This window comes from Chelmon rostratus, chromosome 13 (genome assembly GCF_017976325.1).
Source record: "Chelmon rostratus isolate fCheRos1 chromosome 13, fCheRos1.pri, whole genome shotgun sequence".
Lineage (NCBI taxonomy): Eukaryota > Metazoa > Chordata > Actinopteri > Chaetodontiformes > Chaetodontidae > Chelmon > Chelmon rostratus.
The window spans coordinates 14098767-14116291 of NC_055670.1; the positions used below are offsets into that span (position 1 = coordinate 14098767).

Consider the following 17525-nt stretch of genomic DNA (forward strand, 5'->3'; position numbering starts at 1 on the left):
AGTTTGTTTTGTCCTCAGTGGGTCTTTATTTTTCTCTCCCATGGTGGCTATGGCAGTAATGTTCTATTACAGTATGTGATAACAGCTAATAAAGCTCACAATACTGAAAACATGGCAACAATTGCATTTAACGTACATATTAAAATAGAGCTGATGGCACTGTGCCCCAAAACCATTTCTGTTTTTATAGATTTTTTTTACTCTGTAATATAAACTGCAATTGTAGCATGCACTTAAACTCAACATTATTGAGAATCATAAAATGTCTTAGTAGCTGTGCAAAAATAACTATATAAAATATATTGCTTTTACAATTAACCAAGCCATTGGCGCTGTAAATAAATTAAACTAGACAGCAACAACAAGCAGATACAGAAAGGATTTCAATTCAATGTTAATGGTGATTTATATATAATGTACAAACACATTTAACAAATGCTTTTTTAGAACCTTTAACACCATTTGAACAACATTGTGCATAAAACTCAAAATACACAAGTCTGAACTTTGTCAATACATTTAACATAGACCTTCACTGAAAAGAAGGAAAAGTACATATTTATATAATATACACAACACGAGGATCTATAACATCCTTCGTATAACACAGGAATGCCCGTCCTTTAGACTTTCTAACACCTTCACAGAGGACTTTCTCTTGCTTAGTTCTGCTCTCTCAGCACCATGGACGTAATGAACCCAGTTCAAACCCCATTTCACTCACCTAAAACTGTTCTGTAATAACATTATGCTGTAACTGAATATGTTGCTTAAGCACTTGAGCGGCCTAAATGTGTATAAAGTGAAGGGCTCGAGTCGACTTGCATTTTGTCAGTCGATGCACATTTGTTTTTTAGCTGCAGACAGAGGAGCGCAGGAGCAGCAGCACAGCAGGCTGGAAACTTTACAAACCGAGTGTGAAAATGACAACAAACCACAGACCCTGACTCGGGATGGCTATAGAAAAAATAATTCCAATCTTAAATCATTTCATTTCAGTTTTGATGTTTAAACACAAAGTAGGCTTATTCTGTAGAAGTGATGTCAGTTTTTCCAACAAATCCGTTTGGTAGCCCAACATCACATGTCAGCAATTCAAATACTGCATCATATGCAGCTGTCTTTTATTGATTTTTAATTCCTTACAACTATTTTCCTATGACTCCGATGCATTTGACTGTTACTGTGGTTGAAATCGTCACTGAAACTCATGCCAGTGGTTTTTCAGATGAATGGGGGGGCGAACAGTCGAATCTTTGTAACAAACAGGTGAATTCGACTCCACCGAAACAATTTCGGGTACAGCCCTGATAAAGTGCTTACTGTCACCGTTGCGTTGATGAGGACTGTACAGTACATGTCCAAATACTTCCTTCAGTGCAATGTCTCCAGCTTGGCTGAACGACAGCGGACATGTTGTCATGTAACAGAAGCTGACAGCCACAAGCGACAGGTTGGGAGGAGAAAAATCTGGAGCATTCGGTCCACTGCCTGCAGTCTGTATTCACGCAGGAGAACAAACCGCTTGCACACTGTACTTCTGACAAGGCTTCAACGTGAGACTTGTATTCTTTTGGGGGTTGCTTAAAAACATTAAAACAGCTCTTTCTCACTTCAGATTTTTGCTCGTGTGTGCGTTGTGGACTGTACGAGAGATAACATAAACATCTCTACACATTCGACTCTATAAATGATCGCTTTGGTTTCATTGAAGTTACGTGAATGGCAGGATTATCTCGGGTTAGGCCAGGCTGCTTGGGCTTGCTGTCCATGAACGTGTGCGGCAAAGCCAGTGCTGGCTTGGACTCTTTGTAACAGTTGGCGGCTTGGCAGAACTTCTCGGTGAATTCCTTGGCGTGCATGCCGTTTTGTAAGCTACTCATTGCCATAGCACCCTGAGGTGGTGGAGGTTTGTGCTGCTCCTGGTAAGTGCTCACTGTTTTGGCGTACGGCAGCTCACAGTCGACCGGCAGCAGGCCCATCGCTGACATGCTGTGACACACCAGACCGTCGGACGAGTGGTTCAGCCAGCTGCGGCCGCTCTGGTGACTCGGCAAGCCGTGCTGCTGTTGCTGGATCTGCTGCTGTTGGAGCTGCTGCTGAAAGCGTGCTGTCTTGTCAGTTATGCCCATGAAGGGTCTGGGTTTGTACTCCGCTGCAGAGCTGGCTTGTTGGCTGTGCTTTGTTTTGTCAGAGACCTTGGTGCGGACATCGGGACCCAGCTTGCCACTGTCTGATAGGCTGCTGCTGGACGCCAGGCTGCTGGTGGAACTGGACACGTGCATGCTGCTGCTGCTGCCTCCTCCTTGTGATCCCATTGCACCACACAACCCTTCCTTTCCTGGGTCGGTGTGGTTCCCCTGGGGTCCAGGACCAGAGCAGGCCAACCCATCCAGGGAGGATGCAGAGTGGGCAGACAACCTGTCTTGCCCCAGACCCTTGGAGCTGCTGCAGGATGAGTAGGACGCCTGGGAGGAATGGAGGCTCTCGTTTTCACAACTGTGACCCATAGAGATGGAGGCAGTCGCCAGCGACACGCGGTTCCCGTATACGGGCTCGTCAGATGGCGGCGGCAGAGGGCTGATGTCGATGCCCGGGCCCGGCTTCAGCATACTGGACATGTGTCGGCTGGGTAAGGGACTGGAGGGAGCATACTGTGATTTGGCTCCTGCCGTGCGCCCCCCCACGTGCCCTCCCCCAGCCTGCATGGAGCTCATATGCTGGTTGGTCTTGACTATCTGGGCCTGCTTGGTGGGCTGCAGGACCAGGCCCTGTTGGGCCAGCGCCTCCCGGTGCTCTCGAGGGTACCGGTGGGGGGGTAGCCTGCTGGGGCCTGGGGGCGAGCTGGGGGGCAGACTCTGATGTCCCATACTGTTGCTGACAGGCTCTGAGGGTAAGACTCGGTTGTAGGAATAACTGTTCTGTGACCAGCAGGCTTCAGTCGTCCTATCGTGCAGTGAGGCCTCCTCCTCATCCTCCTCTTCCTCCTCCTCAAGGATGTCTCTTTGTCCTTCCATGCTCCTGGCAAGACTGTGCTCTGAAGGGTCCACCTGTCCTTCATCTTGCTCCTGGTCGGACTCGTGGCCTCCTGACGCCTGGATGGGGGCAGCTGCGGCCCCAGCGAGGCCTCCTTTAGTCTGGGCACGCTGCATCTGTTTACACTCATCCTCCACTCGGGCCAGCAAACGACGGATTTCCCGGTTATTGGGGCACAGCTTGGCCGCTTCATGCAGGTCAGCCAGGGCGGCTGTAAACTGCCTGTGGATGGCAGAAAGAATGAAGATAGACACTGAGATACCAGATCCAGACCACATAATTCACCACCAATAACAACCATGCTGACTGGGCGGGAGCTGTACCTGCTGCTTCTTTTAGCTCTTGCGCGGGCATAGTAGGCCTCATAGGATTTGGGTTTCAGCTCCAGTGCTTTCGTTGCGAACTCCTCAGCCATCCCGAAATCCTATAAAAAGAGCAGAATTGAATTACAGTAAACCAGTTTCAATCACAGACATTAATATTTTAAAATAGAGTATGCGTGTGTCATCCTTGTTGCGGCTATGGCTTTAAGGACAAAGCTGTATTTTCCAAACTAAGTAATGTCTGAACCCATGTTACATGTCTCCAACACAAGTGATTAAATACCTGCCAACAGAAAATGTCGTGCCCATTCCTTTCATATCTCCTGCAAGCTTGTGGCATGTAATCACATCAACAGCTGGCTCGCTACAAAAGTCTTCGTGCTAGACGTACGACTGAGACTTACGTAAACAACTTAAGAAGAGCGTTCCTGCAGAAACAATTACCCAGAAATCCAACAACAGAACAGCTTAAAAACCATCTCTCTCTTCATGTTTGCTTCATTGTCATTTTCATTCCAGACTATCTCAAACAGTCATTAAATCCACCATTCTGTTAAAACATTGGGTGAAATCTCGAACAGGAAGAGGCACAACTGCTCGGCACAGTTGAAGCGAGCAGACAGGCTGGCACTTGCGGGAACTGAGATTGTTTCACAAGAAGATTTGTGGAGATTGAGTCCACTGCCCAGTGCGCTTGTAGCTTTCTCCCCACCTCCTCCCTGTTACCATCTGAACGCTAACAAGCCTCCACTGCCCACACATGCTCAAATCATTTCACATGCTGGAGTCCTAGTCACAGATTTATCTTTTAGTTGATAGCGTTTCAAAACAATTGGGGATACTTTTCAGGAAAAAAAAAAAGTCTATTCTTCACCAAATATCCTTTTATTGATGCCCTGTGATATTCATTACGCTGGCAAATAAGAATGTGGTGGGTGAAACGCCTTATTTAAAGTTCTTACAGGATCATGCTAAAAATACAGCACTGGCTGAGGAACAAAAGAAAAAAAAGTGTGTCTCTTGAGAGGCTTACGTTGGTTTTTCTGCGACAGCGGGAGAGATTGAGGTACAGAGAGACCCTCAGGTCTTTAAATGCCTTCAGGTCATCGCCAAAGCCTTCTCGAGGAAACTTCCTCAGGGCGTACTGGTACCTCTGGGCCGCCTCTTTCATCTTCCCTTTCTGGAGGACACATGGAGGGCAAACATGCAGTGAGGAAGAGGACAGAACCAGGAGGAAAATCATGGGGGAGAGAAGCAGGGCAAGGTATTCGCCAGATACTCCCACAATAGCTGTTCTCTGGCTGGAGCCCTCCCTTCTCATCAATCACACATACAACTCACAGGCAAGCTCAAATATAACACACACACACACACACGTAACACCTGATTTGTCCTTTCTGCCACAAAACTCAATCTGTTAAATGTCAGGCATCAATCATGGCTCCTTTGGTAAGCGGTGCAGAACATACACATCTACTCATTTTGTGCATTTGACTGTGCTAGAAAAAGATGGAAATCACATCATTGTTATGCTGAACTAAATTATATTATTCAGCCCTTCTTCCTCTTCTATATAGAAAAAAAAACAGAAAAGTGCTCTTTACAGTGGACACATTACCTTGTAAAGTAGGTTTCCCTCCTCCATCAGCTTCTGAAGAAGAATAATCAGGATGTCAGGCTTGGAAGTAGCCATGGCCCAAGCAGCGTTGCCTGTGGGGAAAGAGAGAAGTCCAGAGAGTCGTGTTATGTTGTTGTTTCTGGTGCCAACAGATTCAGGTCACTGTATTCTCTGGAAATTGGGACAAGGTAAAGTTACCTAAAGATTGTACCTGATCGATCGTAAGGAGACGTTCTGTAGCCTTAGTTTATTGAGGGCAGTTAAGAAAGAGTTAGGAGGGGGAGAGTGAAGAGAAAAGAGGTCATGCAGCAGCAAAAGTAGTCATTTGTCGTGAAAGGAAAAGGTAATTTGACAATATACAATTATGTGTAACTAAACTTGAAATGGCCTTGTATTTTCAGCAGTAAATGCATGCAGACTGTTAACTGTGCTGAGAGAAAATTACTTCTTTTTTTTCTGATAAGGCAGAGTGCACTGCAGATAAGCTGCAGACCCAGATAGTTATATGAATGTCATGTAGGTGATAAGTCACATTCTTAAATTAGCCAAGCAGCACATGAGGGAGAAGAGGAAGGGACACACATACACTGACATACCAGTAAAAGTGAGCGTACACACACACACACACACACAGGCTGAAATCAGGAATGAAAACAGGGTTTTTCCACAACATTCCACCAAATTAGTCTGAGCTTATTCTTGGTACCATGAGATTCTGAGCAAGACAGAAACAAGCTCGATACAGAGACAACAAAATACTGAGAGCCCCTCAGTGTTTACTGAGATGTGAAAGAACTCAACAGAGCACGGACAGTTTCTTGGGACTGACGGATGACTAACTGACAGCACTGAGTGTCTGCACACACAGCTACATAGCTAATGAATATACCACTTCAACGTTTCCAGTTTACACATAATCACAGGGCTTTTGTCTTTAAAAAAAAGCAGCATGCTTACCCAGCTTGGCCCCTTTCTTCAGCAGAGTCACCACCACCGACGTGTTCCTGCAGCCTATGGCCCTGTCCAGAGGCCTCATCCCACTGGAGTCCACATGCTCTATCACTGCTCCTCTTTCCACCAAATACTGGACCTGCATGAGAACACCACTGGTTATAAACACACAATGCGTTGACAGTCGAGAGCTAACACACAACGGTATGTGTTCAATAATGACACAGGGATGCTCTAAATTAAGGCTAAATGAAGGGTGCTTGTGTGGATGTGTCTGAGTATGTTGGTGGCGTGTGTATTGGGATGTTTTCAACAAACTAACTTCACTTACGATCTCTGCGTCGCCATAGAAGGCAGCGAGGTCCAGCGGAGTTCGTCCGTTCTTGTCCGTGTGGTCGATGACCGCACCTTTCTCCACCAAAAACTGCACTACGTTCTTATGTCCTTTCAAACATGCCCAGCTCAGCGGCATCAGTCCCTCCTTGTCCATCGAAGTCAAAGACGCACCTTTGAGACAAACAACAGTCATTAAGCGCTTCATATTCACACAAACACACACACACTGCTTATTTAAGCTAATGAGCATTCACTTCCTTGTTATTTCACTGTGAATGAGATTAATGGTGGACGCTGTTGTGGCTCACCTTTAGAAAGCAGAAACTCTACAGTGCTCAGGTGACCCTCGCATGCAGCCACCATGAGTAGGGTCCTGCCCTGCTTGTCGCTGATGTTAATGTCGGCACCATGCTGCAACAGCAGCTCTGCAATCTAGAAAGGAGACAAAAACGGACGTCAAACACATCCAGGTGCCAAGAGATCACACGTGACTTCAGTGATTGTGATTATTTAGCAGAGACCAGAAAGCAATGAGAGAGTTAGAGTTAGCTCTGAGGGACTCTAGACTGTGCCAAATTAAAACACCATACATTGTTAAGAAGAAGAAAATGTTGAGGTGAAATTGTAGTTTGACACAGTTTGTGGATACAGAGGGACAGAAAGAGCCTCTCAGCATGTCTCACCTGCCAGTGTCCCTGTCTGACGGCGCAGAATAGAGGAGATACCCCCCGCCGGTTGACCTGCTGCACCACCGCCCCCTGCTCCAACAGGAAGTCGCATACCTCCATCTTCCCCCTGCCCGCTGCTGCTGTCAAGGCTAAAGAGAGGAGAGAGGAGGAGATACAAACACACACACAGACGTTAGCCCGACATCTTTATTTAGAGTTGTTACCGTCACAAGTTACCGTAGGTGGTGAGATAAAAGTGGAATTTAGATCATCTCTCTTAACAACACCAAGCCAGAGAGGACACTTTGGGGCAAAAGGATTAGTGAAGATGATAACATGTACAGCACACATACATATGCTGTTCATGAGCAACATGCCGGGTCTTTAGTAACCCATGAGTATGTGGAAAATAAAGGCCAAACGGTGTTTGCAGTCCCAGAACCCCTCCTATTATTCACAGAGCAAAGACATGCAGGCTAATGTTTGGTGCTAATTGAGTTTAAAAACAGACAATTACGTTATGCTTATTAAACTCATTAAAGTCCTGCCTCAAGTTCCCCAGGCCTTGTACATAGAGATGAGAATTCAGTCATTTAATGCATCAGCAGACAAACATCAGACAACAAAGTCAAACAATTCTGTTTAACACCCATTCTTGTTTACGGTGGATCTTTTTCAGGCAACAATCAACTGGAATTAACTGTGTCTAATTCATTTTTAGCAAAAAGGAAAACAACCAATATTAATTGGTGCTGAGAAGAAAAGAGACAACTTCTCGAAATGTTCCATGCTTACAGTTAATCGGCGGCTGCTGATGTATGGCAGCAGATGGACTGGTCTTAAATGAGCGCTGGTTGTCAAAACAGAGTAAGATCCGCTGAAAGAGCAGCTCCGCTCTCAAATTCACCTCTGAGAGATTTAAGGTGCCGCCGAGCCTCCATATCTGACTGACATCATCCATCTGGGTGAGCAGTCATCAGAGCCAAACAACCCCGCCCTCCATCTGCTCAAAATATGGATCTCCTCACACACAGCACAGTAAAGAACAATAACTCCGAGCAGCTAAACTTAGGCTCTGTTTGTGCTCCAGGGAGAGACATTAGCAGCACCTGGGACGGTCCTGGGCTACATTAAACACGGCATCAACAGCTGTAAAGTTCGCTGATGTTTCAAAGCGACGTCTGTTTTTACAAAACTCGTTTTAGTCTTAGAAGTTCCTCATGCGAAGTTAACAGTGTTTATTCAGATCTTCAGAGTGACCTCACAAACACGTTTCTTAAAACAAGAGCATCTCAGCATTTCTGCTCTTTCTCTAATATAATTTATTGTTTCGGTCTGACTTGCTGCTTCAGTTTTATCAGCAGTCTTGTCTTATTTTATCTCGTGTTTTGTCCGCTATTCATCAGCCTGGTCCCAACTCTGCTCTAGCCCACCTACAAAGCTGCCTTGACAGTGTTTTGAGGAGGAGACTCTAAATCACTGTCTGATAAAAACACATTTACAAGGTAAACACACAGTATTGTCTTTATCCAGCACCACTTCACCAGCAGGCTGGAGAAACCTAAGACACAACACCAACAACGAAGAGGTTGTGACCTGGCATTTTAACCAAAGCTCTGCAGATAAACAACATGGAAGCTTTTCACCCACACAGAAAAAGGCTCTAAATAATAAGTAGGAACTACAGTTTGGGATTTTCAATTTGTCTTTATGCAATCGTTGCTTGAGCTACTAATATATTTTTGTCAATGTAAAGTTCATGCAGCAGCTCAGTCAAGTATGACTAAATAATTGGAAAAATATCAATTACAAAAGGCTGCTGGCAACTTATAAAAGACAACACAGAGATGCTGATTGTTTTTGTAAAATGATATATTTGCTTTGCTTGGGGATGTGGCAGATGCTCAATTAAAATAAGAAATGCACTTCTACTAAGCACACATATTGTCTTCTTTCACATTTAACAGTTTTTTTTTTTTTTTCATTCGTGCATGCATGCATGACAATCAACTTCCTATTTACCAGCGTGTTACTTTGGATGAAGAATCTTGTCTACAAGATGCTGATAGATAGCCTGGCAAACAGTATTGGTTTCGGCGCACACTGTAAAAATGCAGGTGTTTGTCACTTGATGTGAGAATAGAGAGCATCTTCTCCCCAGGCACCTCAGCAAACCCACAAATAGCTGCTAGGGTTAGCTCATGCTGTGCTCCTGTTATACAGCACCAACACTTGTGCTCTTTGTACATATGAAAGATAATAATAGCAGCGCCTTGTACAGAGGAAGAAAAGACCTGAACTGAATTCTTACTGTGCGTACAGAGAAACTGCCCCCTGTATTTTCGCCATTCTAACCATTAAGAGCAGTGGGCAGCCGTTCTCCAGCACCTGGAGACCCCTCCCAGAGCCTCGAGTCTTGTGTTGTGGGGCACTCAAAAGAAATCAGCAGCATGAACATAGAGAGACATAAAGCTCACTGCAAAAATCGTTTGTCTTTTAAATGGATTATTGCCATGACAACAACAGACAGGAATAATATATACAGAAGTACCACTACAAGCAACAAAATATATCACAAAATGATATATGATTTACAAAAGATTACACTACTGCAACACAAGTATTGGTCTTTGCCTTGAGCTAATCCTTCTGCTCTGTCTTCACAACAGTGAGGATGATTCTGTCCAGTGAAATTACCTTTCTTTGCATGACAGGGAAGAGTTTTGCATCTTTAGAGGGGTTTTTGAAAGATAGAGCTTGCACAGATGCGCAATCCAATCTGCCTCTATTTAAACACAGGAGGCAGTGGGCCTATTTGCATAGAGATGTAATATTCCACTGAATTTTAAATTTGAAATAAATGGTCACAGAGACAGGATGTTTTCTGAGGATTGTTTCGGAGACAACGATGAATGGCCAGTTTTAAAGGGGATATTTCAGGAGCTTTGTAGTATTTGGTATTCTCCTCATCAGAGCGCCGGCTGCTGCCAGGTTGAATAATTAAATCTGTATGCTGAAAAAAGGGGTTTTAAGGTGAAACTGAGATTCAATATATCGCTCAGAGCCAATAATTTCTGATTGGATGCAGCCAACATGAGTGGAGTCATTTTTACTGTCTATAATGCTGCATCCCTACCTGTAGCACACTGCTTAATATTAATTTTATGTCTGCATGACCCAGTGGACAAAAATCAACACTGTGGTCAATATTTTGTTTATTCTCCCTGAATGCAGATGAGCCTGGCTCTTGTTTTGAATGAGTGCCAGGTGGGTGGGCAAAAATGTTTGAGTATGCAGTCACTTTGTATCAGATCAGTGGTGTCATAGCTCAGCTTTTTCTATTGCTGCGTGTGACCTAATATTTCACTACTTTAGATGGCATGTTCAAGAGGGTGCTGGCTCAGATTTAACATCCACTTTGCAAATGGAGCTGAGAGGTAAATGCTGCAGCAGCTGCAGGTGGCTCCAATGTTTATGGAAGCTAGGATACATATCAGGTTTAGTAATGTGACCCAAAGCTTTGGACAAACATACGCTTTCAACAACAACAGCGCAGGTGTTTCGATTGTACTAGAACACAGACTCTAGTCATATCAGTGGAAACAGAACAGCAGTTGCATAGAGGACTATTTCAGAGGGACGACTTTGTCCCAGGACTGTAATAAGGTCTGAAGTCCTGCAGTCATTTAGCAGGGCACAAGCACCAGTTAACCGCACTGTGGACAGCCTCTCCACTAATGGGCTGACCTATATTCCAGTAGCACCAAACTTTTCGTGCTAAATCCTGCTGGCTTACAACTGAGGCAGACACAAAGAGACTATTATTAAAATTCTCATTTTTCATCTATTCTAGTATCAAAAGCATCAAAAACTGAGCATTTATAGCTCTGTATCACTGAACTCTCAGAGCAAAAAGCTCACGTTGAGGATGAGAGACAAAATTTCAAACGTGTCCAGAATTCCAAAAGCAACACTGTCTGAGTCTGAGGCTCACAGAATGGATCAGAAATATTTTTAGCACTTAAGATGGAAACATAGAAACAAAGCAAATGTGCAAATACATTTCCTTATGACTGCATCTTTGTGTACATTGATAATGACTATGATACACAGCTACATACAATACATGTCTCAAAACATCACCTCTGCAATGACTAAAAAAGTCAAGATGTCAGGACCCTTCCAACTAAATATCACGCTCTACTACTTTGTTCAGCCTTCATTAAACCAGTTTTAAACCTGACAGCCAGCTCCTGTAGGCCGTTAACTACAATCAGCTTTAATCACACAGCAGCGAAAACGTCCCAAAAGCCTTCTCTAAAAAAGGTTCAAATGAAACCAACAGCAAGTGAAAATCTATGGTTAAGAGATAATGATCAATGTTATTCTACAACAATACCGCTGGTGTACCTAAATGTGACCAGCAATGTGTACAACAGACGGCGGAGTAGCTTCAAAATGTCCACAATGTTGGCAGTATCTTAACAGAGAGCACCAAAGGGATACTGCAGCTGAAATCCAGCAGCATGTTGGGAAATCATTGTTCAAAGGAAATGCTGTGTTGACCAAACTCTAAGTAGAAACCCACATGACCCACAATAAGTAATGCTTTTACCAGAAAGTACAGCACAGGAAAAGATGGAATAGCCATAAAAGCTGCACACACATTTGGGATGCGCAACCTCTATATCAAACAAAGAGCATTGCTGTGCAGACGAGACATACAAGACCTTCCGCTGCAGCGTGCAATTACCACAGTGCGGTCCAGAATGCTAAAACAGCAAGTGATCATACCAGGGAGCCACGTAATGCAAAAAGATGGATGAAAACATACCTGTCTCCCCCCACAGAGTGTCGTGGCTATCAATTTGCACAGCATGTTCATTATTCAACGCCAGCAAGCCCCTCACAACCTGCCAAAAAAAGAAACTAAGATTAATGTTGTACTGTTCCAGCATAAGATATCAAAGAAGCCTTCAAAAGGTGTAAAACATAATTTTCTAGCAGGACAACAAAAAATGGGATACTGCTGCTCCCACAATCACAGCAGACTAGAGAACCACTGGCAGGAGGTTATGTGAGATGAGTCCAATCTGATTAATACTCCGACTTTATCGGGGTGTCCTTCTACAGGTGGGCTGACAGCATAGCTTGGCCCAGTTCTGTTATTCTAAGCTGGGCCTCGGGATCCTGTTCCAGCTAATGAGGAAGCCAAAATAAACCTTGAGCCTGCATCGCACCTGGGCAGCTGAAGGCACAGCACTGTGATCGATCCCTGAATCCTGTTTTCAGACACACAAGGCCAAACAACACTTCGAACTTAAAGTCATTATCACTGAGAACGCTGTGTCCTGAAATATTAACTATTGCTTCCTTCTGCTCTCTGACATTCTTTGTGGAAGGTTGTTGTGAAAACACATGAAAAATCACTGGTGCAAGCTGTTGTAAAGCATGAAAAAAGCATCAGAATTCAATGTGGAGCACATTTTTGCAATATGCTTTGAAGCAAGCCTGTGTTTTTTCTTTCAAATACATTGTACTGAGATATGGCTTCACAAAGAGGGCATAAAAAGTTTCTTTATTATATCCTCAGGTTTATACGTTGTTTTTACGTGTAAAGGTGCTGGTGAGGGTTACTTGTGTGTAAAATAAAAGAAGTGCATGTGTGTCAGTCGGACCTGTGTGTGTCCCATGCTGGAGGCTGCTATCAAAGCCTGCTGCAGCGCTTTGTTCTTCAGGGCGCAGTCCTGCTGCTGGCCCTCAGCACTCCACTCTAGCTCCAGCAGGTACTGGATAATCTCTGGGTGTCCTCGGAGAGCGGCATGGACCAGCGTACACTGGCCACTCTTATCTACATGATCAACCTGGAGGAAATTCAACGTGGTTAGTTTTTGAAGCAGGCCCAACACCTGAGTTAAATGAACAGTCTGATTAATTAGCTCTGAGTTATGTGCTGCATCAATGCAGCTGAGCCAAGTTTGTGCTGATAGCCAATAGACTATTTCTGTGATCAAACGTTTGCTATTTCTAACTCTTCTTTATGTACAGAACGAGAGGGTTGAAAATATCAGCTCCTCACCTTGGCACCTCGCTTGCAGAGCAGCATGACAAGTCCCAAGTGTCCTGCAGCGGCTGAGAAACAGAGGGGGTTCATGCCATTTTCAGACACAACATCTACACTGGCCCCGAACTCGAGCAGCAGGGAGGCAATTTCCTGGTGCCCAAGGTGACACTGGACACAAAGCACCGGCGCGTTGTTCAGGACTTCTGTGCGGTAATTCACGTTTGCCCCGCCCAGCATCAGCAGACGGCTCACCTGATTGCACAAATGAAAATGCAAACACAGACAGCTGGGTTGGAACAATGTTATCAAAGTGTTACCATCTGTGCATTTATATTATCTGCAAACAATTCCATTCATAAGCCCTCTCATGTAAAAAGACAAACAAATGTGTCTTTTAATGTTTCCTTTTAACTGAATTAAAGATTAATGGAATTGCCAAAATGTGGAAATAAGGAAACAAATGACGACGCCATGCTGTCAATTTGGCTGTATTTAACCATGTCATGCCAATTTTATTTTATTTATATAGCCCAATATCCCAAATTTGCATCAGGGGGCTTTCCAATCTGTACAGCCTACAACACCCACTGTCCTTAGACCCTCGATAAAGGGACACCCCCCCAAAAAAACCATTAAAAGGTAAAGATGGAAGAAACCTCAGGAAGAGCAACAGAGGAGGAATCCCTCCTCCACAGTGAACAGATAAGCAACAGATGTGCACAGAGCAGACCAAAACAGCAAAATTACAATATGACAAAATAATAAACTGCAAATATATATGAAGAATATTATCCAGAAGGACCATGTGAATCCTCATGCACTCCTTATTCCCCTTGAAAATTGCCTTCCAAGCTAGATAAAACATTTATTTCACACTATTTCACAACATTACACAAGAGCACTGCAGATATCTTTAGACAAAAATGGGATCATGACTAGAATTTAAAATAAAGTTGGACAATACAAGGCATGAGTTTGTAATAATGGAGGTGCAAGATTACGCAATTTGCTATGCCCTTAAAATTCATGACTTTCAAGGATTTGTAAACACCATGTTCAATGACTAATTTAAACCGCGGCAGAGTCTAGATCTCAGAACCACAGATACATTTGGCTTTCCCCCCGTAGCTCATTTCAGTGCAAAAGCGCATATCGCTTCAGCCTTCTCGAGAGATTTTTCTCCAAGCAAAGGTCAGGCGCCAAATGAAGTGGTCACATTCTACTGAATGCAATTATTAAGTGTGCTATTCTCTTCCACGACGAGGAAATCAATAACAAATGCTTAGTCGAACAGAACCATGGAGCCAAATGAGTATCCGACAACAGGAAATGAAATGGCGTGTTATTTGTTGGATCCACTGTGGAGTAAATTAACAGCGATTCTCTGTTTTCCCAGAGGACAGAACAAGGTCATTCTACAAACATCTCTGTGAGCGATGGTACACTTAGACACAATATCTCGCAAATAGACAATGAAGATGACAACAAGTGATGGAAAACCACTAAAACGCTAAGAAGAAAACGTAGAATACTTCAGCTTCAAGCAGAAGAAATGATTGCATTATTGCATTATTGAATACATGACTATTACAGGGAAGGCAAATGATTTTCTCCCCTCAAAACGTCACCGGAAGGTACACCGACAGTAATTTGAAATAATATTGAGGTTAGAAGTTTAACAAGCTCTACTGCTACCAACTTTACCGTCAATTTACAGTAAACTTATATTAAAAAAATAAGAAGAAAAGTCTATCCTTGTATGTCTTTCTGTCCATTCATCTTGCGTTGACCTTTCAACTTCTCACATTTCAGGTTTTTGTCATCCTTCATCATGACACATTTCATCGATACTGACTTCCTAATTTCCTGGAAACATTTTTCATTTCTCGTGCTGTTTATGTGACAATAAGAATGCCTCGCCATTATCTGATTCATAAATGGCCAATCACTGTGTGAAATAACCAACTGACTATATTCATCTGGAAATACGATTCAGCTACAAGATGTAAAAGGCATTTCAATTGGTCAAAAGATGCAAACTGAATGTATCTGTCATTTTGAAATTTGTCATTTACTTTTCTTCTTGTGTTCAAAGAAGAGGTTGGTATCACATGTGATAGTGCAGTCCTGCTAGCCATTAATTAACTAACGTACAGTAAGTTAAACCCTCTTTTATCACTGACACACTCTTTTCATTTTCTCGAGTCTATATTCATTGCTAACAGAAGACAGAGACGCCACAGATCTACCATTGTCCTCAAAATACTGAGACATGTTTTCATCACTACAAAATGAATGAAATGATCATTCATCATCATATGAACGGCAAGGAAAATGGGACATATTGCAAGAAATACAAGAAGCTTAAAGGGTAATGAGATAAAAATGTGAATTGTTGCGAGATGTTCTGAGAAAATGTGAGGTAACAGCAAATAATTGAAAAAAAAAGGAATAAAAGAGCTGGTGAAAGAGAAATATTTAAGCTTTTATATTCTTACAATCTATTTAAGCTATGTAACTCACTGTGACTATAATTATTTGTGTATTCATTCACATGCCATGGATGCAGCCAATGAGAAGAAACCAGATGCATCGGTCTGAGACACTGCTTTTCAGGGTGCTTTCCATTGTTAATCTGTGTGGAGCTCACACTCATCACCACGTGCACATGTACAGAGTGACTTTTAGAATAATTCACAACTTAAAGGACCAGCATATAAGATTTAAGGGGATCTTTTGACAGAAATGGAATCTAATATGAATAATCATGTTTCCATTAGTGCTTAATCACCACCTCACAGCTAGATGCCACTAAAACCTACACACCAGTCCTTTAACTGCCATCTGTGGCATTACAAAAGCGTTCATGGAGGATGTCAAATATCGATATTTAAGAAGGGAACATTATTGGACTCTTAAGTGTAGAGATTGTCAACATGCATAGTGTGATTGTAATTTTGAGCAGCAACTTAGATAATTTTATTTAGAAAGTAATCTGTTAAGTTGTTTATTTATTTACTATTAAGACTAATAATAAACCAAAGTCAAAAATAAGTGTTCATCATAGCTACCAGATTGCAAAGCCATATGTTCACATTGCTTATTTTGCCCAACCACCAATCAAAATACCTGAGACGATTCTATTTACAAACCACATGAGAAAGCAAATGAGCAAATGACTGCTATTTCAAAATCAGCATCACTTAATTTCCATTTTCATCATGTCATCAGCTAACAGGCGCTGCGTTTCAGGTCCAACTGACACACCAGAGCTGAAGAACATCTTTACCTTGACGTTGGGTGTGTAGAGATTCCTCAGGGAGGCCAAGGCTGCAGAAAGGCCGTCGGCACTGCAGCTGATCCACAAAGCCTGCAGCACACTGGATGACACGCCTGTTTTCTTACTCAGGCCCTGCACGAACACACACACACACACACACACACACACACACACACATGCATATATGAATGACACAAACACATATATAAAGTCAGTGAACTTGGGTTGCACACGCTGTCAGTGTTTTCTCTTCACATCTCATGGCTTATCCTCAGGTCAACTATACTCACAAATACACACTAAGCGAACACCGTTTAATTCCTAGAAGAGGAAGTCGGGAGCATGCATAGGTCCCACAGCTGTACCTTGAAGATGTGTGCTTTGAGGATGTGATGTCCCAGTTCCATGGTCTGCTGACGATTCAGTTTCCCCTCTTGGCGAGAAAGCATGAAAGCCATAAGAGCATGGCCAGTCCTGGGTTAGGAAACAAGAGAGGATACTCAGCCATAAAGCATAACAGATAACAAACAGAATGACAACAGAAGACTTCACCCTTTGAATGCTCATAAAATGTTTTCATAATAGAGTCTCAGCTGGTCGTCTGTTCAGGATAAACTTGGGACAGTAGCTTTTTGCAACTCTCAGCATCATCATGAACAGCATCATCGTCATGGAGAACCAATTTGTTATGTGCATTTGTAAATAAATGCTGAGTAATGCCCTGCTGAAGGATGGGGAAAAGTGTAAAACCCCTGGGTTCTCCTTTCCTCCTTCACCCAGGCACTCTGGCGTTAATTAATGCAGAACTTCATTAAAAGCACATGCATGACTGCAGATCACTTTGATCTGGTTAAAATTCTCTCCATTCGTGCCCAGGCACAAACAGAGAGGCAGTGCAGCAAGCTTTTGTCTGCATGTGCATTCCCTGTGCCAGACTCTCAGCCTTTGTTTTTTTAATGACGGAGTTGGAAGGCTGCGAATGACCAGAATGTGAAGCTCGGCCCTGGTCCATTTAGAGATGCGACTGTGTGAGCAGAGGTGATACTGGCGAGCAACAGGGTGGAGGAAAAGCAAGCCAAAGTGACATCATCCAATTTATTAAGTGAGAATGACAGAAGTCTCTAATGTGGGTGAGGGGGCTCCAGAATTACAATTAGGAAGTGTTATTAAAGCAGATAAGCTGTCCAACAGGGCAAGACGGGGACGGAAGGAAACAATGATCATTTTCTGCAAATTGAAGCCACTTCTG

The 17525-nt window shown here is 43.2% G+C and overlaps 1 protein-coding gene across 2 annotated transcripts in view; it reads right to left on the bottom strand.

The window, feature by feature from the left end:
• Positions 1 to 16: 16 nt before the first annotated feature.
• Positions 17 to 17525, bottom strand: part of tanc1b (tetratricopeptide repeat, ankyrin repeat and coiled-coil containing 1b) — a 104611-nt gene continuing 87102 nt past the window's right edge. For both annotated transcript variants that reach the window (XM_041950221.1, XM_041950220.1), the window contains exons 14-26: positions 16642 to 16750; positions 16286 to 16408; positions 13012 to 13248; positions 12611 to 12796; positions 11767 to 11845; positions 6948 to 7081; positions 6573 to 6696; positions 6260 to 6435; positions 5935 to 6067; positions 4978 to 5069; positions 4393 to 4539; positions 3360 to 3460; positions 17 to 3258 (exon numbers count right to left, since the gene is read on the bottom strand). In XM_041950221.1, the coding sequence (XP_041806155.1) occupies positions 1671 to 3258; positions 3360 to 3460; positions 4393 to 4539; positions 4978 to 5069; positions 5935 to 6067; positions 6260 to 6435; positions 6573 to 6696; positions 6948 to 7081; positions 11767 to 11845; positions 12611 to 12796; positions 13012 to 13248; positions 16286 to 16408; positions 16642 to 16750 (3229 nt within the window). In that variant the 3' untranslated portion in view covers positions 17 to 1670. The remainder of the gene's footprint in view (positions 3259 to 3359; positions 3461 to 4392; positions 4540 to 4977; positions 5070 to 5934; positions 6068 to 6259; positions 6436 to 6572; positions 6697 to 6947; positions 7082 to 11766; positions 11846 to 12610; positions 12797 to 13011; positions 13249 to 16285; positions 16409 to 16641; positions 16751 to 17525) is intronic.